Raw genomic sequence first — 27,452 nt, forward strand, 5'->3', positions numbered from 1 at the left:
CTACTTTGGACCACTCCAACCAGCTCTCTACAAACAAGACTAATCTCCTATAAAGGAAACTAGCTCTAAACAATATGAATGTGAGCCAGACTGTTGCCTGGCTTAATCCCTAGCCTTCTTTTATTTAGCAATTTAACAGTTTAGACACAGGCAGCATCCCCCAAGGATGAAATTTTGGGAGAGGTAGTGTTTAAGCTACTGGGGAGTCAGCTCTGACCTGCATGCCTACGATAGCTGGTTTGAAAGGTGACATTTCTGTGATAAACAACAAAGAAACAGCTTGTGCCTGGGAAATGTGCCAAAGTACCCAAGGCAAACGTCAGAGCTGCAGCCTATTCCCACCACAGGGAGAGAGCGTGTGTGCTCTCCTGATCACAGCAGCCTGGAAGATGTCCAACGGGGACAGCACTACCAATGCCAGATTACTAGCTGTTCACAAAGTGATTGCCGTGCTAAATTCAAATTAGGGGGCCAGCCTGAGAAATACAAGACACCCTTCTGCAGTTGGTATCAGTGCCAGCACGGGCAGTGTTGTACCTAAGTGACAATGTGTGCCCCACTCCGGTGTGCACAGGCAGCAGACACATGCACCAGCACTCCCCATGCTGTACATGAATGAGACAAGGGAGTTCAAACTGCCATCAATAGCAGTGTTAATAATGTATATGTCCAAAAGGCCCTGTTAAATTTATGTAGGCAACCTTGGCATATTCTAATTTCTTGAGGCTTGTTTTGCTGCCCTCATAATCTTATTTTGAAGAGCTTTTTGTGTGTCACTGATGCAGATTTGCACGTGTGTCGAAGAGGTTATGATATTCCATCATTTTATTAAGGTAAAATTATTAAGGTAAACAACTCTGACCTTAATACCTCAATAATATCTAATTTTGGTATAATGTTAGAATCTCAATGTGCATTAAAAATAAAAACTTGCTTTTAGCCGTAATAGTTACGGGGGTGAAAATGACAGTAGTCCTAGAAATTCAGAATAACCTTCCTTAAGAATATGCCTATTTTTTAACGCTATTACCATTATTTTTTAATGTTTGCAGCTGATAGTATTTCAGTTAATAGGCTGTTGCACTCATTGGTAACCTAATCTGTTCCCGCAAAGCAGAGCCTCATGTTACGGAGAGACTGGCTTTTAGGCAGTAGCCTCAGTTGCCTTATTCTGTACTCAGTACTGTCCTGTACTCAAACTCACTAGTAATATCCTGTACTCCTATGCAAGAAAGATGTTCTACTCTGGATCTACACACTCTGGCACTAATAGGACAATTCATTTATCATTTATCCATGCTCTTTTTCAATATTTGGACTAATATCGTTATAGCATATTTTAGAATGGTAAATTTATCCATGAGACTGCTTTTCTTTACAAATATACGTAAAGACCAGTACAGATTATCTTTTTTAACATCGGATAATACATACTGGCTCTTAAAACTCTTCGTTATTCCCTGTTTGGAAACAATGCAACAACTTACTGCTATGTTTTGCTTTTGATAAGATAGGTATGGTTGTAATTATTTAACTCTACTCCCTCTGTGAAGCATTACACTGTCTAAGAGTATGTAAGGCATCAATTCCATGTGTCCCTTCATGATGACTGGGGAGACCCAGCACATCCAGTGGGCAGCTGACACATCCTTTGGCCCCTTTGCCCCACACTTTGGTCTGGATTCCTCCTGTAAAATTTTAAAATGTTCAAGTTAGGCTTCTAACATATGCTAGGTGCCCATAACTTCTATCGTCAGGGAGGGTCAGACCTCTAAGTAATGATTCATCCCACCTACTTTATATGCACCTCCTCGGTTTGTCTGAATTGCACTCTAGAGGTGATTCCTCGCATAAGACAAGACAAAGCTTTGACTTTGTACTTAAGAATCCCATCCTAAATAAAACCGGTTTTGCCATTATCGAGGCATCTCTACAAGCCAGGTTTTGATTATACGGTGTGAGTGTGACGTCTTTCACATGCTTAGCTCACTCAGGATAATGTATCTTTGCTCCAATGATTTCTCATACAATTTACTGTGAAAGTAGGAGCAATAAGCTTTTTGCAATCCACCTACTTACATTGTGTATTAATTTACAACTTGAGATTTGTGACAGGAAGCTTGCAGCACCTTTATTCTTTACTCGCTTCCTCTTGTACAAATGCAAATTAAATTTTCTCACCATAAATTTTAAACTTCAGTGGATTCTTCTTTTTTTTTTTCCATGTAAAGTAAATTAGTACCATCTCTATTATTGTTATGGTCTTACAAATAGCGAAATACGAGTTTGTGTTTTTTTAATTTTGTATATTTTGTGTTGATTTTCATTTTTTGTATTTTATGTATTTGCAAACATAAAACTGTATATACATAGTGTTCAGGTCCTTCAACTGAGTCTGGATGTCACTCTAAAACAGTGTAACAATTTCTTCAAAAGAATATCAACATTCAAATTTTTTCATAAGGTCATAGGCAAATTGTATGTATGTAAGGTCTATAACATAAAATAGTTCAAAAACTAAACATGTAATTTGTATAACTAATTCAATTGCATTTTATTAAGGTAAGTAGCTAATCCAGATGAAAAATATATCTGAATTATTATGAATTTTGTAGATATTTTATAAACAGAAAAAACTATCAGTCCTTATGACTCATGGAATATAATATTAATTATATATTGGATGGGGTTTGGCTGCAGGTCTAGCAGCAGTGCTAATGAACAAGTAAACATCAGTGGTTTAGAAAAGGTTTTTTGAAACTTCTGTAACCAGTCATTAAAGGATCATTGCTTACTAGACAAGCTACGAGACAAGAAAAGGCTATTTTTGTGTTCAGATACATTCCTGGAAGGAAAAAAAAAACAAACCAACTCTGAAGAATTGAAAAGAACATCACACTAAAACCAAATAGATTTTTTACAGTCTTCTACTAGAACATACAGAATTATCACTATAGCAAGCTCTTCAAGTGAGATGTTAAAAAAAAAAACCTGCTACAAATATGTGTTAGAAGAGGGTGAAACCATAAGGGATGGAGTTCAGAATTTATATTAATGACTTTCTCAGGAAACATTAATATTTTTTGGCTAAACAAATAACCTCATAAAATTTTCCTCATAAATATGTTTTAATTTAAAACAGACAATTCAAATCATGTCTTGACTAAGGTTATTCCCATTCTGCCATACTACTTTTACCCCAAAAGAGTAACAATGCTCATATTTCTCTATAATTAATTACTCAAAATGGAATTGTAAATATGATATGCACATGAATTCATACTAAGGCTAAAAGATGTTTCAAAATTATCATCATAGAATCACAGGGTTGGCAGGGACCTCTAAAGATCACCTAGTCCAACCCCCCTGCCAGAGCAGGGTCACCTACAGCAGGTTGCACAGGAACGCGTCCAGGCGGCTTTTGAACGTCTCCAGAGACAGAGACTCCACCACCTCTCTGGGCAGCCTGTTCCAGTGCTCTGCCACCCTCAAAGTAAAGAAGTTCCTCCTCATGTTTAGGTGGAACTTCCTATGTTTGAGTTTGTGCCCATTACCTCTTGTCCTGTCCCCGGGCACCACGGAAAAGAGCCTGGCCCCATCCTCCTGACATATATGACAGTCTGACAGGTGAATTGCAATATAAATGCATAAGTACTTGAATTACATCTGTCTACCCATATACATGTCTTTTTTACTTTTAATTAGACATTTTGGCATGCTTAGAATCTACTCCTTAAATCTTAAAATGCAGATCACCTGTAGTGAAAGACTAAAAAAAAACAACAACCCAAAGAAAAAAAGAAAATTCCTCCGAAAAAGCAATCTTGGCTTCATATTCAGATCACTAAGGGTATAGTAAAACCAGCTGCATCCCACCACTTTTATCTCAGCACCTTCACCTTTGAATTCACAGGTTTACTCACATGAATACCAAAAATCAACTGAGATACCAGAAACAGGCATGAACAAAAATCTTAATTCTTCTCAATCATGGGCTAGAGATTTAGATAAATGAACAGGATTGTCTCCACTGAGATCAGAAACAGAATTTAGATTATCTAATTATGGAGTTCATACTCCAGCAGAAATCTATGAGGATTTTTTATTTATATTTATTAGAAAATAAAAAAAAGAAAACTAAACAGAGTCCTGTTTAGGATCAACAACTTTTTGCCACTCCGACTATGTTTAAAAGCATTGTTGATGGCAATAGAAATGGGCATTACAAGATAGCAAAGTACTAAAGAAACAGGGGAATGGCTTGAGAGCTACAATCCATAGCATTTTCTGAGTAACTCAGTACACCTAAATCCACAGCGTCAGGAAAGATATCCCTGCCATCAGCAGGAATCTGAATGGAAAAGAGCAATTTGTATTCAGGGGAACACTGGGAAGTTCAGTCTTGTGTCTGTGGCAAAGAAGGTCCAGCCTCTCCTAGTAGAAGACAAGGATAGGAAGGGACAGGTTTTCCAGGAGCTGCAGCAGAGACCTGACAGGAGAAAGGGACAGAAGATGGGAGGCTGAGCTAGGATGCATCAGAGAGGTTTTTGGAAGGTAGCTGTGGGTAAGTGGTGATTTGTGAGCCATGAGGTGGGTCAGTGGGAGCTGTGGGGAGCTGTCCTGAAGTGGTCCATACAAAGGCGCACTGAGCATGTCCTGGGAGAATGGGGATGAAGGAGAAGTGAAAAGGTGGGATGTTAAAGAGTCACAAGTCACGTGCAGGCACAGCCTCCAAATCCCAAACCCAGGGCACCCTTCCACAGTTCAATGACTGGAAAAATTTGAATGCAACTACTCCATTAGTGAATCCTGGACATTCATTCACAGAGATATATGCAGCAAAAAAGTTAGCTAAAAATAAGAGTTTGACATCAGAATATAAGAAAATAACAGATGCAAGTGCTTATTTTGGCACACTTTCCAACTTCAGTGCAAATTTATTTTTTGCTGGAGAAAAACTGCTATTGATGTAGATTGATTTTAATGAGTTGTATTGGATTGATAGCTGTACAATGTTTATTCTGAAATGATCTCTGTCATTTGAGATGCCGCCTATAGTACAGAAATGTGTAAGCTTTTCATATAAAGACAGAATAGTCTCCCTGACGAGAAGCAGGTGAAAAAAAAATCATGCTTTACCTGTCCATACTTTGCAGCTAAATGTAGGGGTGTCCAGTACTGATTATCCGCTACATTGAGATCAGCTCCATGATCCAGCATCAGAGATGCAACATTCTTGTATCCATTAGCGCAGGCCACGTGCAGCTGCAATATAAAAGTGTCTTGTTAGTTTAAAGAACTCAGAAAAACCCATGACCTGCTACAGCATATCTTTGCTGTGCCACAGACCTAACAGGCTAAATCAAGATAATAACAAATACAAAATACACATGCAATAACAATGGACTAGAAAACCACCGCAGAATCTTTTTTAGCGTTTATAAACAAAACCCACCAAAAAAATAAGAATGTTAGCTTATTGACATCTATTTAAACAATGTAGCATCACTAGATATTTTTCATACAATTTCAAGCAGACATCCTTTCAAACACGTTCACAAACTTCACGAGCTCAGGTAGATTCATACATTTGAGCAGAGTGTGGCCTAGACCTAGCTTTCTTCTATGGCAGTTGAAATATCCCAGATGTAAGCTGACACTACTTTACTCCGAAATGACTTCGTTAACACATAATGAAACCAAGGACATTGAGTTTGCAGCACAAAACCAGTCACAAAAAACCATACGTTTTCGATTTTGAAGCACAGCGATTTTATTTCCTATACTTGCATTGTTTGCCTAGATACTTAATTATTTGGAGCGGTATTTGTTTTAATAATTTTAGTTGATTGTCCGTATCAGTAAACTTCATTTCAGAGTCAAAGGAGAACAGAGAGACAGGGGAAAATGTGGTAACAGAATGAGAGAAACTCAGGTCAGCAGGAACCTCAGGAGGTCACGTAGTGCAACTACCTGCTAAAGCAGGGACCACTTCAAAGGTAGCTGTGTTTGCTTGTCATTTTGAATAGCAAATATACTATGAGTGCTAAGGCACTGAAAACTGTAGTGGCAAGAAGGGGAATGAGGAAACTCAAAAATATCTTTGTTAATGGCTGATTTGAGAAACTGGACATTAACTTTTGCAATAAAATACTACTTCAGGCTATATATGCGTTCAGCATTTATATCAGCAATTAATTCCATTGTAAATGGTATTTATAGAATGAGATTGAAAAAAATACAGATTTTATTTTATATTAAATTAATATAATATAAAATAAGCATAAGAGCAATATAAAACCAATATAATATCAAACAGGACTTGTCAAAAGAGAAAGAGACGAGGTGATAATAGAAAAAGATAAAGTAGGGCAATACAAATTATTTGCTCTGGTAATAATCAAGTGAAAGAGGAAAATTGCAATAAATGACCCTACATAAGTGAAAAATTGTCACTTGGGGGTTTTGGTGGAAATTGTTTCTTAAGTCTGGTGAATAACTCTCCTGAGGCACTTACTTCATATGACCAGACTGATCCAGGTTACAGTTTAGGGGTGTTGTTTTTTTTTTCCTCATGGTTTTCTGCTATGATTTCAAACATTCTCTACACTTCTGGAAGTAAAGGGGACAAAATTTGCATTTGGAAACTGGCACGATGTAATTGTTCATCCCTGGTCAGAGGAGGCGATTCTCATGATGGTCAGTAAGAACAAGGCTCAGGAAGAATGCAGAAATGGAGAACAGATTATGGGTGGTAACCTGTATCCCCAAATCATGTAGCCCAACTACATTATTTTTTTCCCTTGAAGCAATGTTAGCCAAAGAGACTATTTTTTTGAGGATTAAATGGATGGCTATGGCAAGGAAAATGTCTTGAAATAAACCTGTTACTTGAACTGTGTAGTTCCAAAGTCACTATAAGCATAGGAGACACCAAAAACAGAGTTCAGGATATTATTTGCCTTATTTGCTACTTCTGGTTCAGCTGCACCTGCAGAGTATGCATAAAGTTTTCTCTATGAACATGCTTGATGCAGAGGGATGAAACACATAGCTCATCAAAAATCTTCCCCGGGAAAGGGGGCAGAATGCCCCTGCCCTGTACAGAACACCAATTCTGTACATTATAAATGTTCTAATTTCAATTGGACAAAAATCGCGAAATTTTCCCATAATTTGACATAACTTCATTCTTTCTGTTTTAACAGAAGAAATTACATTTTCTGTTCAGACATCAATTTGACAAGTGCTATTTTAAAGTAGTTTAAAAGCTCACGAGACAAAGGAAATATTTTATGACTGAAATCTTTCAAAGAAAAATTACTACAGGAGAATTTAGCAGAAAAACTAATTTTGCCACATATCATTCTGTGTCTGCATTGCATGTGCATATATGCATGTGTTATGAATCTATAAGAATGCATGCATTTATATATTTATGGCATCATTTTTTTACATGTTTCATCTTAAACTACACATGGACTTAGATATATTCATTCTATCAAGAGAAAACAAATCTCATTTCCTACTTACAACTGAGATATTTGTTGTTTTCTCTGTACAGATAGATGTAGAGCAACACAAAACTTTTCCCAGCACCCTTTGATACCCATACAGCTTTCACAGACTGGCTGACTCCACACCCATGAATAGAGACAGAGCGGTTTTAAGAAATTCCGGATTTCCCACCAGTTTGTCAGACAAAAGTTTCACATAATAGAAATCTCAGACAAAAGCAAAATGATCCACTCTGTAGCTACTTGTTGCAAGAATATGAAAGAAGTTCAAAAAATCAAAGTTCAACATAAAAACTATTCACGCAAAAAAAATGTCCCCTTTCTCAACATCCCACAAAGCAAACAACAAAAAACAAACCATCCAAAATGTTTTTCTCCTAGTATTTGCAGCACCGTTAAGCACATTTCAGACATGCATTTCAACTACTCCGGCTAACTACAGAAAAGGTTTTACACAGTGATAGTTAGCTAAGTTCGTAACTCAGTTTAACTCAGCCAATTCAGACTAACGTAGCAATAAGAATAAAGTACAATTGAAACAACTTTGCATTACACCGTGATATAGCAGCTTAGCTATGCATCAGAATGTATCAGAAAAATGGAAGTTAAATCAATGCTTTTATGAATTAAACTAAAGGTTGCGTCATTTCTTCCCACCCCTCCCCTGCTTCCCGCCTGTTTTTAACTACAGTTAACTGCCTTGGGGTGGCCACCCCAAAGGTAACAGCTTTCTGTATAGACAGAGCAAGTGGCTGGATTCAACAACCCCAGATATGAGGCTGCTTACTTTTTCAGTTACAGTTTAAACACCCCACAGCTATTAAAATACGGAATAAAATACTAAGGATTCAGTGTATTAATTTATTAATTCAGTATCATGCAAAGTAATTCCGCATAAATGCTGAAATAATACTAATACTAATGATAATGATAATACTAATACAATAATACTAATACTAATAATACTAATAATGATGATGTTCAGTAAAACGTGCTTTTCTACTTATTTTAGTACAGTATTTGCAGGAAGCACAAAAGAATTTTAAAAAGTTATTCAGTATCTCAATGCTGCTGATGACCATTTACTGACTGGTAATTTTATATGCAAAGAGAACACTCCACAGACATGCTATCTAGGGAAAAATACATTAATTTTAAAATTATTTTATTACATTAATTTTAAAATCATTTGACAGCTGCAGAAGTAGCAACCCCCCAAAAAATAATAGGATAGAAGATCTATTGGCAGAAAAAAGTATAATGAGACCCAGCAACTGCAAATAACTTGCAAATTTGGAAGACGGAGTATGTATCCAGTGATATGGTGGATGCTTCATAAAACAGTGTTTTAGCCTGGCTCAGTCAGAAGATATAAGCCTAAAACAGGAATCACTGAGTGAAGTTTCAGGCCCTCGCTTACACAGAATGTCAGAGACCACAAGTATATGCTGCAGTTCTAAACTACGGTGCCAGGGGTTTTTTTGCTATCATTTTTTGTGTTGCATATTCAGTAGCTAAGAGTAAGAAAGTTGTCACTAAGGCACAGATGCTACATGAGCTTATTTTAAAATCTGTACTGTGCATGACATTGACATATATTTCTTTTTAAAAGGGCCAGATGAAAACCAAAATCTTGCATTACCTCATTTTGCCTCTTAGAGAATGGCCTTGCAAACATGCTCACCAGTACACAGTTGAAGTACATGGATATTGACCGGGTGATGGTTACATATTCCCACTCACCAGGGTAACTCCTTCATCATTCTTTTGATTCACGCTTCCTCCACTTGATATGAGCTGTCGGACATCCGTAAGCATTGTCATAGCTCTCTGTATCTTCATTTGGCGCAATGAATTCAGCTCGACACCTGGAAAAAATAAAAGGCTAAAACCTTCTGCTATTTCATTCATCAATAAAGAACATATATATGATTTTGTGTTCTGGGTTGTAAAAGCTTAACCAATATCTAGTTAGACTTCAGTGTATATTTACAGAACATGTTTACTTCCTTATATTTACCAGCAAGTTTACTCATATCTTTATTTATCAGTGACTATGTGGATGATTTAATGTTAGTCAGCAACAAGAAATAAATGAGCCTGATCCCCCACTGACTGGCAGGAGCAGTTGTAGGTAAAGCAGCTGTAATATCATTTAGTCCGCTGGGATTGTGAAAATAGCTGTGATAGGAAAAGAATTAAAACGCTTTAAGGAAGCCACTCAAGTCTTTGGATCTTATTTAATGAAAATTATTTTTGATTGCATTCTTTAAGCCCTGTGTATGCATCACAGTGCCCAGACCAGTCCCTCAAATTTGTCAGCTTAACTGCTTGAGAGATTGTGAAGTGAAGCAAATGACATTAAAACTCAACACTTTTTTATCTGCCTGGCTTATTTTTAACTGGGATTAGCTCTTCAGCTGAGCCTCGACCACTGCAAGGCCCCATAAACGAAGAGAAAATGTGGGATGGAGGCAGGAACAAATGGGAGGGGATGAAAGGAATGAAGGATGCCGGATTGCTTGTGTCAGCATTGCTACTGAAAGAAACAGTTGTCAAACTACGGCTTTAAAAGGAAGAGAAGCAAGGCAGTCTATAACCAAAAGAAAGCATGGCCTCCAGTCTGAAGAGGTTTAAAATTAGAAACAGAGAGTACAACAAAATTGCTAAGTAGCTGTGGCTTGATTGGAATATCTAACCAAAATTCAGGGCTTGATGCTTCTGCTTCTAGCTTCACGTGGTTACTTCCTCTCTGCCCTGGCCATGACATAACAAAAAACATATGAATAAATAATTTCTTGGTTTTCTTCTACATTTGCCAGTGAGCTGAAAAGTTACAAATAATAAATTAATTTAATTAATATGTATTTAACATAAATATTTTTGCTTGAACAATTAAGTTTATATTTTATCTTCAACAATTCTTGTAGTTTTTTACATTACTAAAACAACTGCAACATGTTTCAGAGTAAGAGCATATTTTAAGTCTCTCAGTTTTTATCTGCCCTTGAACTCGTCTAAATGGGTGTACCATATGTAGTTCAGCAAAGAATCCCATTCATTTTCTTTCTCTAACATGCTATTCTACAAACTGCTTTATGTTCTGAATTTTATTTGCGTGCAGCATTTCAAAGAGTTTCAGCTCTGAGGTGAAACATTCAGAGTGTGAACACTGTCTTGCTGGCCACATTTATTTATTCTTATATTTTCATGCCTGTCACCAAAATGATACTAAATGACACTAAATGTAAAACACAAATATAAACTTAAGCTGGAGAAAATGAGATGGTTTTTATATCTGGACTAAAACCTGTAATCTTTCATATAAATGCAATTCAGATAAACATATACATGTGTGTGTGTATATATATATACATGATATTGACATCTTAAATTAGATAACCACTCAAAAGCAGAATGTACTAACATACCATTGCCCGCCAGTTGCTAGATTGGAACACAATGTGGATTTCATACGATGTTCTGAGTATCTCCTAACAATCAATCTATTAATTTTGTCAGAATTGAAGTTTTTATGCCTGCATCACATTTTATACTAATGACTTAAAACTACCTGATGACATTTACAGATTACTGATGACACATGGCATCAATTAAATCTCTTTTTTCTTTCTGTTTTTGCTTACTTCCTATTTTTGCACCAGCAAATCGACACTTAACATTCGTGTGCCAGTGACAGAACTCTCTCAAATGTGTAATTTTAAATTTCCAAAGCACTATGTGATGTGAAGGGCTATATACACCCAAAATTAGTTATCATTTGCAGCACTGACTTCCATTTTAAACACATTACATAGACAGACTGAGCAGCTGAAACAAAACTTGACTGGTCATGATAAAGCTCTTTCTAATGTTGTCAGGTAACAAAGACTAAAGAAAGACTACATTTATCATTTTATACCTGATGAAGAAGGCCATTTTTACGTATTGCTGCCAGAATTTATGTCAATTTTTTTTCTTCCTCTCAATGTCTCCAGTAAACAATTAGAGTAAGTTTTGTTTTTCAAGGAGAGAGGCAACAGGTGGAAATTCACATACTACCTCTTTTGTGTGTGAATAATACCCCAAACACTCAATAATGGAAACTAAGTTCATGATCCACGAATTAGAAATACCAGTTTCTGACTTTCCCCAGGAAGAAGGGGAAAAAAAAAAAAAGACTGAGAGTGAAACACAGTTATTATCAGGTTGTTTGGTTTGTCATGTTTCATGTAAATTACAGTAACGGCTACAAGTCGAGGGCAGAGGCCAGCTGAGTCCACTTAGCCTTTTCAAGCAATTTACTACTGACTTCGCTCAGCATGGTCAGAGAATTAACTTATCAGTATATTCTTATACTGACAGTGAAATATTGATCCTTACACCTTGTAAATTGTGTTTTATAGAACCCTGGTGCATCCTGTATGGGGTCCCGAAAAACTTGGCTGTTGAAATATTAACTTTGCTCATGGTGAAGGAAGAATCAAGAATAGAGCTCAGCTGCATCAGTTGCTACATATGTTCTATCACAAATATAATTATACCCATCAGCTCAGAGAAAATGCATAAACAATGCTACTTAGCAACAAAAGGCACAGTCTACGCGAACCTCAAGATGGTTTTACTGATTTCAAACTAATAGTTGTATAAAGGAATGATACACATTTCACTAAACAAATAGCAGTAAACAGCCCAGCAAGTGAGCTATCACAGTGACATGTTCCATAGGTTTAATTTTTCAACAGTCCAAAGGAGTTTTGAAAATGCTACAGAAACAACAGAGATTCCCTTCCTCCGCCTTTATAGGAAATAGAATGTAAACATGAAAAAATAATCTAAATTACAATCTTAGAATTGCGGAGTTTTGAATTCGAAGAACTAGGGAACTGTTAGGCTTCAGAGTGAAGGCTTCTCCAGTGGGTAGCTGAGAAGCAGCTTTACCAAGCGTGCACGTTTACCATCCTCTGAGGCTCAGACAAGAGGTCAGTAACTGCCTTCCCTTCATCAAGTTTGTAATTCTTGAGAGTCCGTTCTCCCTCCCCAGGGAGTGATACTTTTCATGAGTTTAGATGGAACAATAAAATGTTACTCCTACAGTAAGTAACTCTTGCTGCCTGAATCAAAGAATGACCTTCACGTTGCTTTTCAAAGGGAAAATGTGGTTTAGATATTCAGCTGAAATGGGATGACAGCCAGTATGAATAAATAGGGGAAGAAAACCAAATTAGCATGTACTATGGGAACGGATTCACATTTTAAAAAATGGAAAGTCAAAAAGAGAGGCATAGGATGGAAAATATGCTCCAAATACCCTGCAAAATCAGAATGAGAGCTATACGCTCACAAATTCTGCAGGAGATGGGATGGAGAAGGAACAGTTAAAACAGTAGTGACCCTGCAGGGCACAACATTTGGTGATGAGTATCAGTGCTGATGACAGGCAGGAGCATAACCTAAAAGCTACAAAATGTATTACTTCTCCCTGTTTAAGAAAAACACCTGACAAGGCCATTTCATGTGCTTTGGCTGTCTCACCCTCTCTGGCAGATGGTTATAGAACTGACAACCCAAAGGAATGTAAAAACCTCAGATAAAAACTTTCAAAAAGTTGCAGTGGTAAAAAAATACATGGCAAACAGAACTGAGAATTGGTATAAAAAATATTTTCCTTGGAAATGTCCGGTGCTAAGAAGTCTCTCCACCTGCAAGGGGAACACTCATTCCAGCGACCAGTACAAAGTGAAACACTCAAGCACTCTTCGGGTTAACACCCATTACACGCACCCAGCAGGCTCTCATCCTCCAATGGGCTTAACAGTCTTTAGGAGAGGTCAGTATCATCTTGTCTTGCAAACACAAATGTACGTTAAAAACTTGCAGTAACTTTGAGAAGTCAGTCTCTCCTCTTATTTAAGTCCTCTCTCACCTTGTCTGTATCTGCCCTACCTGCACAGAGCTGTAAAGACAGCAAGGCTCTTTTCACCCCAAGTGTGATGAGCCTGTCTGTACTCTTCTGAAATTCTAGGACAGCATGGTTTAGAATTTCTGTTTTTCTCCTGTACAGTGCAGGATAGGATAGACATGTTCACAAACAATCAATGAGAAAAAAATAATAATTCATAGTACCACCCTTGAAATATTCAGTTTCATTCATGAAAATATTCAGGTGTAGCTGTTACTTTATTGAGCTTTATTTGCTTAAAGTTTTAGGAGGAGTTTTCCGGCAGCTTACTAGAGAGCTTTGTAAAGAGTATTCTTTTTGTTAAATTACATTGTTCAGTAGCTCTTGTGCATATTGCTTGGCATTATGTGCATCTGATTTTCAAAGGTCAGCACATGAATAGATACATTATAACAACATTTATTAGGTGGAGAAGGGAAGCCATTATTTTCAGTATCTGCAAAAGAATGTATACTTGCAAAACTACTGAGGCCTATAGCTCTAATTCACTGCAGAAGTACCTACTGACTGTTGTTGTTGGGTTTTACCTCTTTGCCTTTAAAGCTATTATTATATATGCTTAGTCTGAAAATGCTATCAGAAATTAAATTCCCATCTCCTTCTCATGTAGACATCAGAGTGACAATTCTCCCACTCTAGTGAAACATGCCTTTTTTTCCTCTCTTTTCTATAATAAGGATGTTGATGACCCTTCCAGCCATAGCTAGTTAAATGAACTCTCTCTTTTTAACTTGTATGAAAACAAAAATAATCTTTGTGATTTATTTTAAAAGACTGCCACAATCGCAAGGCTTAATACTAAAGCACTCATCTGTGGATATGTCTTGCATGTTTATTATTTTTTTTTTGTAATATTAATACTAGAACACAGAAGCAAAACAAGTGTATCATTGGTAACTTGTGATAAGTATCATGTCTGAAATGAGCTCACCACATACGGTACTTCTATACTCAGAATTTCTCTGCAAGTTCTTAATACGTTATGGTTGGATGTTTTTGTGAGAGAGCAGTAAAAGCAGGCTACTCAACACGTGCCAGGGAGCCAGGAGCTGAGGGTGAACACCGGACACACAGGCAGTGTCCTTGCTGACCTGGGCACAGCCCCACAGTACCCAAACAAGAGAATCGAGCAGGTCTAGTGATGGGAACCAGGGCCAACCAACAGTCCTGTGATTGCCAGAAGCAACAAATCCGGGCAAACCAGGTGAAGCCAGGAAGTCAAGTAAGTGGTTTAGGGTCAGGATCAGCAGGTTCATGGCTGGGCAGAGGCATACCTCAAGCAAGGACCAAGGGCAAGGACCTGAGCTCAGGAGACACGTTTGTGTCTCCTGAGCCAAAGGATGGGTGTAAGATCATGACAAGGCTTCTCCCAGCTCTGCCTCACAATTTAGCTCTTTTCTCAGCCAATTGCTCCCAGGTCACACAGCAGTACCATGTCAGAGCTGGCTTTGAGCATGGGCAGCCAAGCCCCTGGGAGTAGGGGGGACAAGTTGCAGGGCCTGTGTGTTCACTCCAGGTGCTTAGAATTTTTTTTTTTTTCTAACTTGCTAAAGGTTATAGTTTTAGGAATTCTATAAAAAATTATAATTTGTTTATGGTGGTAACAGAATTAGACTATTCATCGGTAAGTTGTTTGAAAGGATACTAAAAAGCCACTCCCAGTTTCTGATGTTCTTCACAATCTTTTTTCAAATCTTTGCAAAGCCTGTTAGTCTAGGAGACGCCTGTTTTCTTTCTAGCATCAGTTACAAAGTAGATCATAAACTACTGGCTATAACTTAAAATGTTAATTCAAGTGCCAAAAGTCTGCACAGTGAGTTTAAAAGTTTTCCCTTTGATAGAAACATATGGGTAACAAAACGTTTCCATATGATGGACTTCTTTCTTTAATTCACTTTTAAACATCCACACATTTGCATGCTGGGAACACAAATATTAAGAGAAGTCTAAGACTTCAAAGACAATTCCCCAAGAGTTAGGAAATATAAAAATTAAGGTAGCTTATTCAAGCTTACATTAGAAAACACAAAGACCAAAGGAAGTCAGATGAGCATTCTCAACTACATTTCAATGAGTCACGTTTTCTGTGTGTTTCATTTTTAGGACTTGAAGGGACCTACTGAAATATGTCATTTGGTCCTCTCTTCTTATTGGCGACACCATCACCTAACCCCTATCATCAATTAATCAAGCTCTTTGCAGAAAATAGACACATTTTTTGTGTGTGATAACCTTACGGGTAGGCGGTTCTCAATCAGCAAGAATCAGAGTGAAAAATCAAACAGCATGAGGCTGTTTGGTTTTCGTTGCCTGTTTTTCTGTCAACCTACTTCATCAATATTATCAACAGAAAATTCGTAAGCAGAAATCAAGATCATGTTGCATATGGTTCTAAAACAGAAAATATATCAGGGGATCTAGCTTCAGTTTAAGTTCACTGATCTTTGGTGCTAACAATCCGTATGTTTGTTGACATTTTAGTTAGTTCTTATTGTAGTATGTTAGCAATAATTCCTTAATGTCTATGAAAAACCTTTCATAGTTTTAAATATGAAAGTCTAGAGTCATATTTTTCTGAAATGATATTGATCTATACCAATTGCTTTTCTTAAATGCACTGAAGAAACAATATATGGGTTGTTTTTTTCCCCTTGTTGGATTACTAGATCTTTTTAAGGGTTTCTGTAGCACAAGCTTAATGTTAGAACACTTTGGTACACATATTCTGAACACTTTTTTTAACTAATAACAATCAAAACTGATGAAAAATATGCATAACTGGGATTTTCATTTTGATCTTATTCTCTGAAAAAGTGCCAGAGTGTTGAGAAACACTTGAGCAGATATATTGTCCAGGTGTTGGCAACTCTGGGGCTGTTGGTGTGGTTTCTGTGGGAAGAGGCCAGGGGCTGACCCGTGTGGACCACAGACGCTTCCAGGCAGCTCCAGCAGACCCACCACAAGACACAGATGATCCTGTCAGCCAAGTGTGTCACCTCTGTGAAAATGTATTTAAGGAAGGGCAGAAAACAGTGGACAGAAAGACAAAGAGGGAACAAAAAGAGGAAAAAAAAGCTGAGGGAACACCCAGGTCAGTGAAGGAGGAAAGGGAGGAGGTGCTCCAGGTGTTGGAGCAGAGATTCCCTGCAGCCCATGGAGGAACCATGGTGAAGCAGATGGACATTCCTGAATGAACTGCATCCCTGTGAAAAATCCATGCTGAAGCAGAGGGAAATGTGAAGATAAAGAAGTGGCAGAAAGAAGCTGCTATGTAGTGACTGTAGCTCCCCCACCCCCTTGCACCGCTTGCAGGGGTAGAGGAGTCCGGAGTGAAGGAGTAAAGACAAGCCTGGGAAAGGTGGAGGAAAGCTGTTGTTTTGAAGTTTGCCTGTTTCTCACTACCCGAATCTATTCCAATTGGCAATTTTCCCCGAGTTGAGCCTGTTTTGCCTGTGACAATCCCCCTGTCTTTGACACATGAGCTTCCTCATCCTATTTTTTCCCTCTGTCCTGCTCAGGAGGGGGAGTGAGTGAGCAGTTGGGTGGGAGCTTGGCTTTTAGCCAAGACTAACCCACCACACTAGATTTTATGATTTCAAATTACTTTAAATTTTAAACCAAAATAATTTCGGGGGTATATCTTCCTATCACATTCTAGATTACTGTATAGTGTCAGTCTTACAGTAATTTTTTCCTTAATCCTTTGCCCTCTACTTTTCTGAATCAGCTTTTCTGCACATGTTATTTCCCTTATGTTGTTAACTGTTGGCTTCAGGGAAATTCTCCTTATTGTAGTAATTTATGAGTTGACTGTTTCTGGCTAATGTTAAACACTGTCTTCAGTGTAGGATTCTGTACTAACCCATAGCTTCTATTTTTTTGATTCTACCTATGCTGCAAGGCAGAAAAAGAAATTTATTCCTTCTACTTTGCAGCTGGAGAGTAAGGCTTAATCCATTTGGTAGTAAGAATTTAAGAAACCATGGTTTATTTTTGTGAAATCTGCACAATATTTTAACTAATTTAAACCATAAAAAACACCTAAATGGATAGTACTTGCACATTATATTGGCTCTATATACAGTTTTCAGAGACACCTGAATATGATCCCCTTAATATTCAGAGAACGAAACAGATCCATTATTCCCACAGCTTGAAATATTACAGAAATTTTGATTAAGTATATGAAATCTCTACTACCACCAAAGGTCAATAACCTTTAACCAGCTATTTTGAATTCATTTAGCCCACAGAAAGTGAATTGTTAAAAACAAAAAGAATACTTTGTAGAAGAGCAATTACCGTGTTGGTTTTTTTCTGTACATGTGTGATAGTAGAAGAAGAATCATCTATATTTTCAGGTAGATATGTTACTTAAGTATAGACAAGAAAGATATTATTTTGCTTTCAGATATGTAGGATACTTAGACAGCTCTTAAAAAAAAAAAAAAAGTAATAGTAAATATCCAGATACTGTTTTCTCTGATTAAACAAGGCTGATGTTCTTGGAATGCAGTTATCCTACTGAAAGCTGAAGCCTAAGATCTTGGAAGACAAAAGGGAACACCTCTTTTTTGGAAAGAAATTACACAATAAACGTGTCACCTCCTGTCACTAGTCGAATAGGGAACCAAGAAATATCAATCGCTTATTTGTAGTTTATATCTGAGTCATCCAATCCGCTATGCAACTAAATACAAAGAAAGGAAGTAAACAAAAATGTTGCATTCTTCAAAGCATTAAATATTTAAAATAGCCTAAAAGAAAAGGAGGAAACATAAGGATTATACACCATAATCAGAGTTTCACTGACTCAATTCTACAGTAGAACATTCTGCCCCTAAAAGGAGAACACGCTATCAGTCATTTAAAGTTTGATATTTTTAAAATGCATTAATACCAAAAAAGCTTTGCCTTAAAACATAAAGCTGATATTAATCTAAATAAAGGTTATGGAAGGTGCCAGGTGGACTTTCATGATGATTCCAGTAATCAAACAAGTTCAGTATTAAACAGGACAAATAGTGAAAAAAACCCCTCCTTTTTACACTTCCTAATATTTTAATTTCACCTCTGGAGGGAGATGCTTCCTGGAGGTAAAATGAAAGGACAAGAGGCTACACTGTAAGTTGCAACAAAGAAAATTTAACCAGAATTAAGAAAAAAAAAAAAATATGAAGATGGCTCAGCACTGGAATGGGAGCCCAGAGGGATCACAGAATCTCCAACAAAACACAGCCCTGCGTAACCTGGGCTGCTCTCAGTTGGCCTTGCCTTGGCAGGACATTGCTGCAGATAGTCTCCCCATCTTATTTTTCGAAGTCCTTAAACATCATGACTTTCTTTTCATAGCAAAACAAGATCAGTAACACGCAAAAACAATGATATCTTGGCGCAGAACAAATTTAACAGTGTTCACCAGTGTTTTCCTACTGGCTGATCAAATGAGTGACCCTTCTGCTCTCTAGTGACAGTATTTCCTAGAACACCACTAATGGTAATAGCAATTTAGACACCAAAGGTAGTGTATAGGAACCTACATATAGACCTGTAAATTTAAATATCATAACCTTAAACTGAATCCCATTCTATGTAGCAGATTTCGGTGGCTCAGCTAGCCATTCTGGGCTCCCTTCATAGTGCTTGGAAAGAAGCATGCAGTTGAAACTGTAATTGGGACGACCCATTGCAGATACGAAGCACTCTCTTGTTCTTAGGAGCGTTTGCTGTAAAGTGACTACCAGACACTTGATTGTTACAATTTTACAATTGTTGTAACTTTTTTTAACTTGTAACCCATTGTTACAAGAAGAATAGTAATAGATCAAGCAAAGTTGATGGACTTTTTGATGTTCATCACCCAAAGGCCAGGATTTCATGCAGTACTGCAATTAAGGGGTAGGAATGATCTACCCTAACAGTCTAAAACTGAGACTGATAAACCACTACCTGTCAACTTAAGTTCTTATTAGTCAGGAGAAAGAAACAGTCCTGCAAGTCATTTCTCACCTAGCCAGGCTAGGAAGAGCTGAAATGATACATACATTTCCTATTTCTCTCTATTGACCAAAAGAAAAGGTCTGGATGATTAGCTCAGGCTTAGCTATCTAAAGTTAGTAGAGGTAGATCTCATCTTCATAATGTTTAGGTTTTTTCTTTGGAAACTTCCCACATTCACAGAATCATTGTTTAGTGAGGAACGGTGCCTTTCCTACCTACTGGAAAAGAGGTAACACTGATAACATTAGACTCATAAAAATCCACTCTTCCATAGAAGCTCCTTCAATGTAGACACCTTGCGAGAAACTAGCAAATCTTTTTTTTCTTCTTTCCACCCCCCTGCCCCCAAATCTATTGCATTTTGCAACCAAACAAAAAGAGAGACAAACCAAGGAAAGAGGAAGCATTTTCTGATAGGTCTGCATTAATAATTGCAAGTATGCAGACTACATCTTGTTGTTAGCTACATGCTTGTTGTATGCTACATTTTAAATACCACATCAGCCAAAGTATTTGGAGCATTTAGACTCCAAATATCTGCATTTTGCAAGGCAATCAAGCTTTTAGAAGATAATACCTGTCTTGTCATTCGAAAAATCCAAAACCAGAGTTCATGAGCTGTGAAGACATTGTCAGGCACCAAGGAAGCAAAATCATGAAATACACCTGTGTAATATACTAGATGTGCTATGGATTAACAGTACAGGATCTGACACTGAGTGTGATTTCCTTGCCAGCCTAAGTTAACTCTTCTTATAAGTGTTCCTTAACAGAATATAACTTAACTTAGTTTATGATAAAACAGATTTCTTGTATGAACGCAATGTTGAAATTACACTTTTTTACATTAGTGCTCATTATTTCTACTTAATACATTTTCATCAGTATTATGATGAGCTACATATAATGTTAAGGCAATCTATTACAGTGAAAAGCAATGCGATAAATCTCACTTCAGAACCTTTACCTAAGTTTGGAATTGGTGAATAACAATCCTTTTTTTTCAATACTAGTCCTGTCATCTATAACATATTAAGCATACTTCATAATAGAAATCTAGCTACAGTATTTTCTCAATACGAAACAAAACCAATACTAATATTTTTGAATAAGTGATAAAGTTTCATATACATTTCCTTTCAGATGATTTGCAGAGACTTATTTATTTAACTGTCTGCTACTGGAAAAAATATACTCTGAGGCTATACATAACTCACATGTGAAATGAAACAAAATGTGAAGCCTGCTCCTCACTCTGTTAAATTAGTTTTAAAAGCTTCTGCATTACTGCAGTTTTTCTGCTTTGAATTCATACCGTAGCATCTCCATATGACTGGGCAAAAGCAGATCTGACAATGTTCACCGCCACTAACCTTTGTCAGTTGTTCCAATTTAAACGCACTGAAAACTTTTGTGACTCCAAATCATCTTCCTCCCCTCCATTTCCAAACCAATATAGTTCCAGTGGCTCTAATGCTGACTTACATCAAATCAATCCTTTTTATTTTTATGTCATGTTCAATAAAAACAGTCCAGAAGCTGAAGAGCTGACTTACCGTTTTCTTCCAAGTACATCAGAAGGATGCTGCTAGATTCAGTCCCTTCTATGGCATAATCAAGTGCAATGTTTCCATTAACATCTTGCAGCAGCACATTTGCTCCAGCCTACAGACAAGAATTAAAAACATTTCAGGATTTTGTAGTGAAATCTCAAAACACTACTGCTGTCCTCATACATTCCCATTTAAAAACATTTCAAAGCTGGGCTTCTTAGATAGCAGGCTGATTATAACCTGAAACAAAACAAAACAAATGAAAACACGCAAAAAGGCAAAAACAAATTAAAGGACTCCTGAATGTCAAAAAGGGCTGGCTTTGCTTTGGACAGCTGACATTGTTGCCACCCTGGCTCTCCAGCCTGCCCTTACTGCACAGATGTCTGAGCTGCTCATCAGTGAGTTTTGGAACCACCACCATTTGCAGCACAGCATTTTAAACTAAGCTGTCACCAATTACAGTCTGCCTTAAAATGCTACAGAGTAAACAGCAGTGGCTCAAAAGCTGACTGACAAGCAGCACAGACACTCATGCAGTAGGGATGGGTAGACAGCTGGTAGGGGTAACCTTGTCAGCTGGCCCAACCTCTTATGGCCTCATCCATCAATCCAACCTCAAAGAGATACATCCCTTGCTAAATAAAATTGCCATTTGTCACCAACTGGAGACAACGAAAGTGAGCTCGATGCTTTCAGCTGTAGTCCCTAAAGGAGCCAACCTGAATTTCTGTAAGTTTCATTCAAAATGCAATATAAAGGACAGACAACTAAAAGGAGCCATTAGGTGTGGATGGGGGGGTTGGGAATAGATTCGTGAGAAGCTTGAAAACAAACCATCAGCACAATAAGAAAACTTGCATTTTCTATATTAAATATTCTTAGCGTAAGAAATACTTTTTTCCTTTTTTTTTGTAAAGAAGAAAGTTCTCATCCTTGAAAATATTATAAATGCCTGGTAGACATAAAAGTTTACATTACAGTGAAATATCACGTATCTTCTTTAAAAGGCCATAACACAAATTCATTTCAAGTGTTCTCTCTGTGGCTTTTAACTGCAAGGAATTATGAAATAAGAATTATCTCTGGCAAATTTAATTACTTTTCTTACCAGCTCGTATGATAAAAATTTAGGTGATAAAAATGAGGGGTACTAAGGACAGCTATTCTTAAAACCACAGCAGCAGGGGTCAACTGTAATAAGGAATTATTAATAGAAAGTACAACTGCTTCTTTCAGGAGCTTACTCACTAAATACCATATCAAAAAAAAATCATAATGGGCTCAGCTCCTGGCTCAGAGTGAAATATAACATGAAAACCTAGCAAATCCCTGTGGGCTTCATGTCTTCGGACTTGAGGTGTTGAACCTGGACTGCTAGTCTGAGGCAATCTCCTGGGTTCCCACCATAGTGATGAGGGGACAGACAGGCATCAAAGAATGACTCACCTCAGCTCTCTCAAACACCTCAGATATCCTCCTAGACCATATCCTATACAGCAAAATAACCTATCCTGCTACACAGTATACACTACTTTCTTTTAGTGCCTGTCTTGCTACACTGACTGTAAGGGGAACCTGGACAGCAAATTTAGATTAGATGCATATATTTTAAATTGGTAAACAAGATTAGATGAGAGGAGTTGACTCTCATGCTCTGTGAAATGGAATAGAAAGAGACTGATACGAAAAGAGACTTACAAGGTATAAAATGCTATATTCATTATAGTGCTACGAAAATAAATTTCTGCTTGCCTGTCCTGCCAAACAAAATTAAAAAGATGATCAAAAGTCAAATAAAGGATGGATTTGAAGACGATAATATCTTTGCAGGATGGTTAAACAACTATTTATTGCACTTGTTCCACTACTAGGAAGCATGATTTTTGTTTGCTTTGCTTTCTACTCACTGACCCATGAGTTTGCTGGTGATGGTGGAATGAAGGAAGTAACACATTTTCATATCTAGTTGACTTGCATACAATGAAAAAGCACAAAGTCTTGAAAGTACCTGTCCTTCCCTGCATGTAAATAATCTCCAGGCAATGTCAGAAGAAGGTCAGGAGGATAATAATAAAACAAACCTATATACATTTTCTTCCTTGTTGAGTTAAGAAACAAAAAGACCTTTGACGTCTTAAATTCAGGAAGAGCATGATAATTAACCTAGCCAGCAGCACATGTCATTCCTTCTCTAAGATGTAATGTCACTGAAAGAAGGATGTAGCATGGAATTACTCAGCTCCAAGTAATATTGTGTATGGTTGGACTCGATGATCTCAAAGGTCCTTTCCAACCATGAAGATTCTATGATTCTATGATTTATTGGGTAGTTCTATATTAATTAATTTCTTAAGAAATGTTCACAATGAGTTGCTCCCAAGCAGATGGTCAAGTTTGGTGAAAGTTGCGTCAGCAGAGGCAGGAGAAGCTCTCAGAATTCAGGTAAAGAAGCAATTCTGCACAATGGTGCACACTCAAAAGTAGTATCTTGCTTCAAAAAGAAATATTTTGTGGTTTTTAATAATGAGTATTTTTAATGTGGTGTATCATCCCCGCTTCCCAGTTTTGTATCATCTGTGAACTTAATAAGAGTGTGCTCTGTCTCACTGTCCAGGCCATTAATGAAGACCTTGAACAGGACTGGACCCACTATTAACCTGTGGCGTACACCACTAGTGAATTGCCTCCAGCTGCTTTGTGCTGCTGATCACAACCCCCTGGGCCTGGACACTCAGCCAGTTTTAAATCCACTTCACTGCCTACTTACCTAACCCATACTTTTTCTATGAGGATGCCATGGGAGACAGTAGAGGTAAATAACATGCACTGCTCACCCCTCACCCACCAACTAACCCCCTCATTGGAGAAGGCTGTTTGAGTCATCTGACCTCAGCAAATCTAATTTTAAGAATTGTACCAAATGTTTTAAGAATAGCCACAAACACTGTCATTTGTAAAGTCTGTTGCTGGCTATTAAACAAGTTTCACGTCGGGGATCTTTAATTTACTGGCCAAGCAACAAACTTTTAATTACTGATTCTGCTACCAAGAAATAGAAACAGGCAATCAAACAAACACTTAGAGAACTACACTTGGCCTCCTCTCCAGACACCGCTCCTCCCCTTCCTGTATCCAATCCCCTTGCCTCCTGCATGCTACACCTGCAGTGGGCAGTGCAGGAGATTGAGGTCAGCACATTGTTGTTCCTTGTTTGGTGGCTTCTTATTTCTTCCTCCATTGCTTTGTCATGGGCTCCTTCACTGGCCACAGCTCTGCCAGAGACGTAACTGCCCCCAAGTCCTCTGCTCGGCCCCTGCAGTTCTTTCGCTCCAGCCCTGCTCGCAGCCCCCTAATGCTGGCATCATGCGGATTATGCCCAGTACCAAACTCCAGTGTGCTTTAGAAAGAAAGCCATTGTAGGTATAGAAAGCTGTATTTCCCTTCCTTAGAATACTACACAATATCCTGCCAAAAAGATGTCTGACAGGTTGTCAGTATGATGCAAACTGTACACACCAATATTTTGAAGTGCTCATAGTATGGACATTTCTTCCTGTTTACTCTGATTACACATTTGCCTGCGATACATTGGAAATTACTCACTGTTAAATGTTTCACAGATTTTTTAGTTGCTCAGGATTTCTTTTATTCCCAGGCACCTCTCAGCTAATTACGTCAAGTCCTGAAAGCTGATTTGAAATCTTATTTTCTAATTATAATTCAGAGTTTCCATTTAGATATTTGTATATACAAAGACAAGATGGCAATCCCACAGGTGGCAGAAGACATGGCAGAAGCTCACACCGGTAACTGGTAGGGGTCAGAACAGAATAAATGAGAGAGAGGGGCAAACTAAGCATCAGAAAAGCAGCAGTCTCAAGCAAAAGTACAGACAGAGCATGATAAAGATGTGGAACATGTTGCACACCACATATATTGTACCTTTAGTTCAAATTCAGACAGCCGAAATTGTACTAAAGAACTTGAGTGCTATTGCTACATGTATGGCCTCATAGCCCAGACAATAAGAAACCCAGATATGATTTAGAGATGCAGATGGAATTCAGATTATCTGAACATAGTCCTGCTTTGTTCTTTGGTTTCTTGAAGAAAATATGAGGAATACTGTCCCCAGGCTGCTGATACTAGAGTTTCCAAATTTATATGCATACCTGTTTATATTCAAAATGCAATTCCAGATATATATTCCATTTCATTTCAAATGTTGTATCTACCCACTTGAATTCTGCATGCAGTGGTCAGTGTACATGAAAAGTTACTGGCTTACCTATTCTCAACGCATCCTCATTCTCAAGTCATTTCTTAATAAAAAGATAAGTGTATTGCAAAACTTTATCCAATATATCCCATATATACAAAAAAATATTTTTGAGAAAAATATATGTCTACAATGATAAATTGCTTCTATTTTAGAAAGGCTGCAGAAGGAACATCTCTAAATATATTATTAAAAAATGTTCCCAAAGACACCTAGTTGAATATACAGAATGCAAAATGCAACTGAAGTGCTTGTGCTGCTATGCAGAACATATATATGTAGAGAGAGCATATGAGAGTGAAGCCTGGTGATCAATAATAACTGACTAGACAGTGCCAGATTTGCATACTGTCCCCATATGAACAGATATCAGAGCCTCCTGCCAAAGAGAAAATACCTTTGGCTAGTGAAAGGAGATAAGATTTCCCTTCTGGTTCCACAAATGATGATTCAAAAGACTTCAATTTATCTTAGGATCCTTTTACTATGCATTTTTATATCCTGGTTTTATTTGTGTCTATTTACTTCTTTGTAGAATCTCTGATACGTTTTCATTTTAGATAAACTGAGTAGAATAGCTTAATTCCACAAAACTGATGACCCTAAAGATTAGGTACTGAGCTCAGGAGCTCAGTATATAGCATGAGGCAGGTTGGATGTGAACAGTTTCACAGTAAATCTATGTGCATACCCCCATTTTTGCCAACATGAAGTAGTTTGAAATGACTTCCCATTCAATGGAAGAGAAATGAACAACTTCAGATTCACTGTAGAGTATATGATACAATGTACACGCCCACTATAAATTATTCCATGATCACATCTTTGCATACCTAAATTTCTAGCTAATTTAGGATAGTACAGGGAAGAACACCACTTTGCACACCAGGATGTAGTAGGAGCTGAGCTGTTCTTTCCTAAATAATGTTCCAGAAGGTGGGGAAAGAACCAAATAGCTTCTGAAGTCCAAGCACTATTGGTAATTTTGATTTGCAAGAACTTAACAAAAAATAGTAACTTCTTCACATAATCTCATGTGAATGGACTGTGAGCACAGCCAGAGTCCTCTACAGGGCTCTGTCCCTGTACAAGCTACCCCTTGTCACTTGGCCCAAGCACAAAAGTATAAATGCAGTCACCAACTCTTAAGACTGTGTTGCTTTAGCTACAACCCAGTGGATCAATGTCTAAACTCCCACTGTAAAATAAGAGTTGAGCTTAGTCCACATTCTACATTTGGAAAGCCTAATTAGTGATACTGTTAACTCACAAGCAAACAATTTATTTTCAATTTTCTCCATCAATCTCTCTTTTTAAGAATTAATTAAAATCTAAAAATCAATCTAACATGCATAGGGCATACCTTTTATTAAATATTTTATTTTTTAAAAAGTCTTAAAACTTCCTTCTGTGCAACAGATGTAGGTTTATCAGTGCTATTTACCAGCTGGCTAATAATCCTTGCACCTCTTTCTTATTCCTAGTTTTTCTTATACATCTTATCTCATGAATACCAAATGAGAAATATATCTACCTACCATTACTTTAAAAGGAACACAGGAATATCCATTCTGAGGAATGTGTCCCTCTTTACAGATTAAAAATGATTTTTTTTCATTCTGTCTCTCTGAATTCCACAATATTTTGCGTATCAGCAGCCTAATTTCATCAGGATAGGTGAAAATCACATTCTCCCAACATTTTACGGACATAATTAAAGGCAGTTTTGTGAGAAGAAGGGCTGTGGGTTTAGACCTTCTCCAGCCATCTCCAACCATCTCCTACATTCAGGGGCAGAGTTCTAACCACTAGGTTATAAATCCAGAAACATAATACCATCACAACTGTTTGGACTGCAATGTAATCTGATTTAGGCATTCTTAGAGGAGACCTAATTTACTGAGGTTCCCCAAGGACTTAGGAAAGATTTAGGCATGTCTCTGCCTAGGTACCATCTCTTGCTTAGCTCCCCAGCTAGGATGCTACACCTTATGCATCCAGGGAACTGTGTGCTCACAAGGGTTAGCTGGTTGAACTGCTTCCTGAACCAGAGTCAACATCCATCCTTTTTAGGTGGAAGCCAGACAGACTCCAGAAAGTCGGTGAATGATCCATTGAAATTCAAGCTTAAAGTCCTG

The 27,452-nt window shown here is 37.6% G+C and overlaps 1 protein-coding gene across 4 annotated transcripts in view; it reads right to left on the reverse strand.

Moving 5' to 3' along the window:
* Window positions 1-27,452, reverse strand: part of MYO16 (myosin XVI) — a 400,883-nt gene that overhangs the window by 215,112 nt on the left and 158,319 nt on the right. For all 4 annotated transcript variants that reach the window (XM_074561661.1, XM_074561651.1, XM_074561671.1 and 1 more), the window contains 3 exons: window positions 21,036-21,144; window positions 9,261-9,385; window positions 5,140-5,265 (listed from right to left, as the gene is read on the reverse strand). In XM_074561661.1, coding sequence (XP_074417762.1) covers window positions 5,140-5,265; window positions 9,261-9,385; window positions 21,036-21,144 — 360 coding nt within the window. The remainder of the gene's footprint in view (window positions 1-5,139; window positions 5,266-9,260; window positions 9,386-21,035; window positions 21,145-27,452) is intronic.

The sequence above is a fragment of the Larus michahellis genome, chromosome 1 (genome assembly GCF_964199755.1).
Source record: "Larus michahellis chromosome 1, bLarMic1.1, whole genome shotgun sequence".
NCBI classification, from domain to species: Eukaryota; Metazoa; Chordata; class Aves; order Charadriiformes; family Laridae; genus Larus; species Larus michahellis.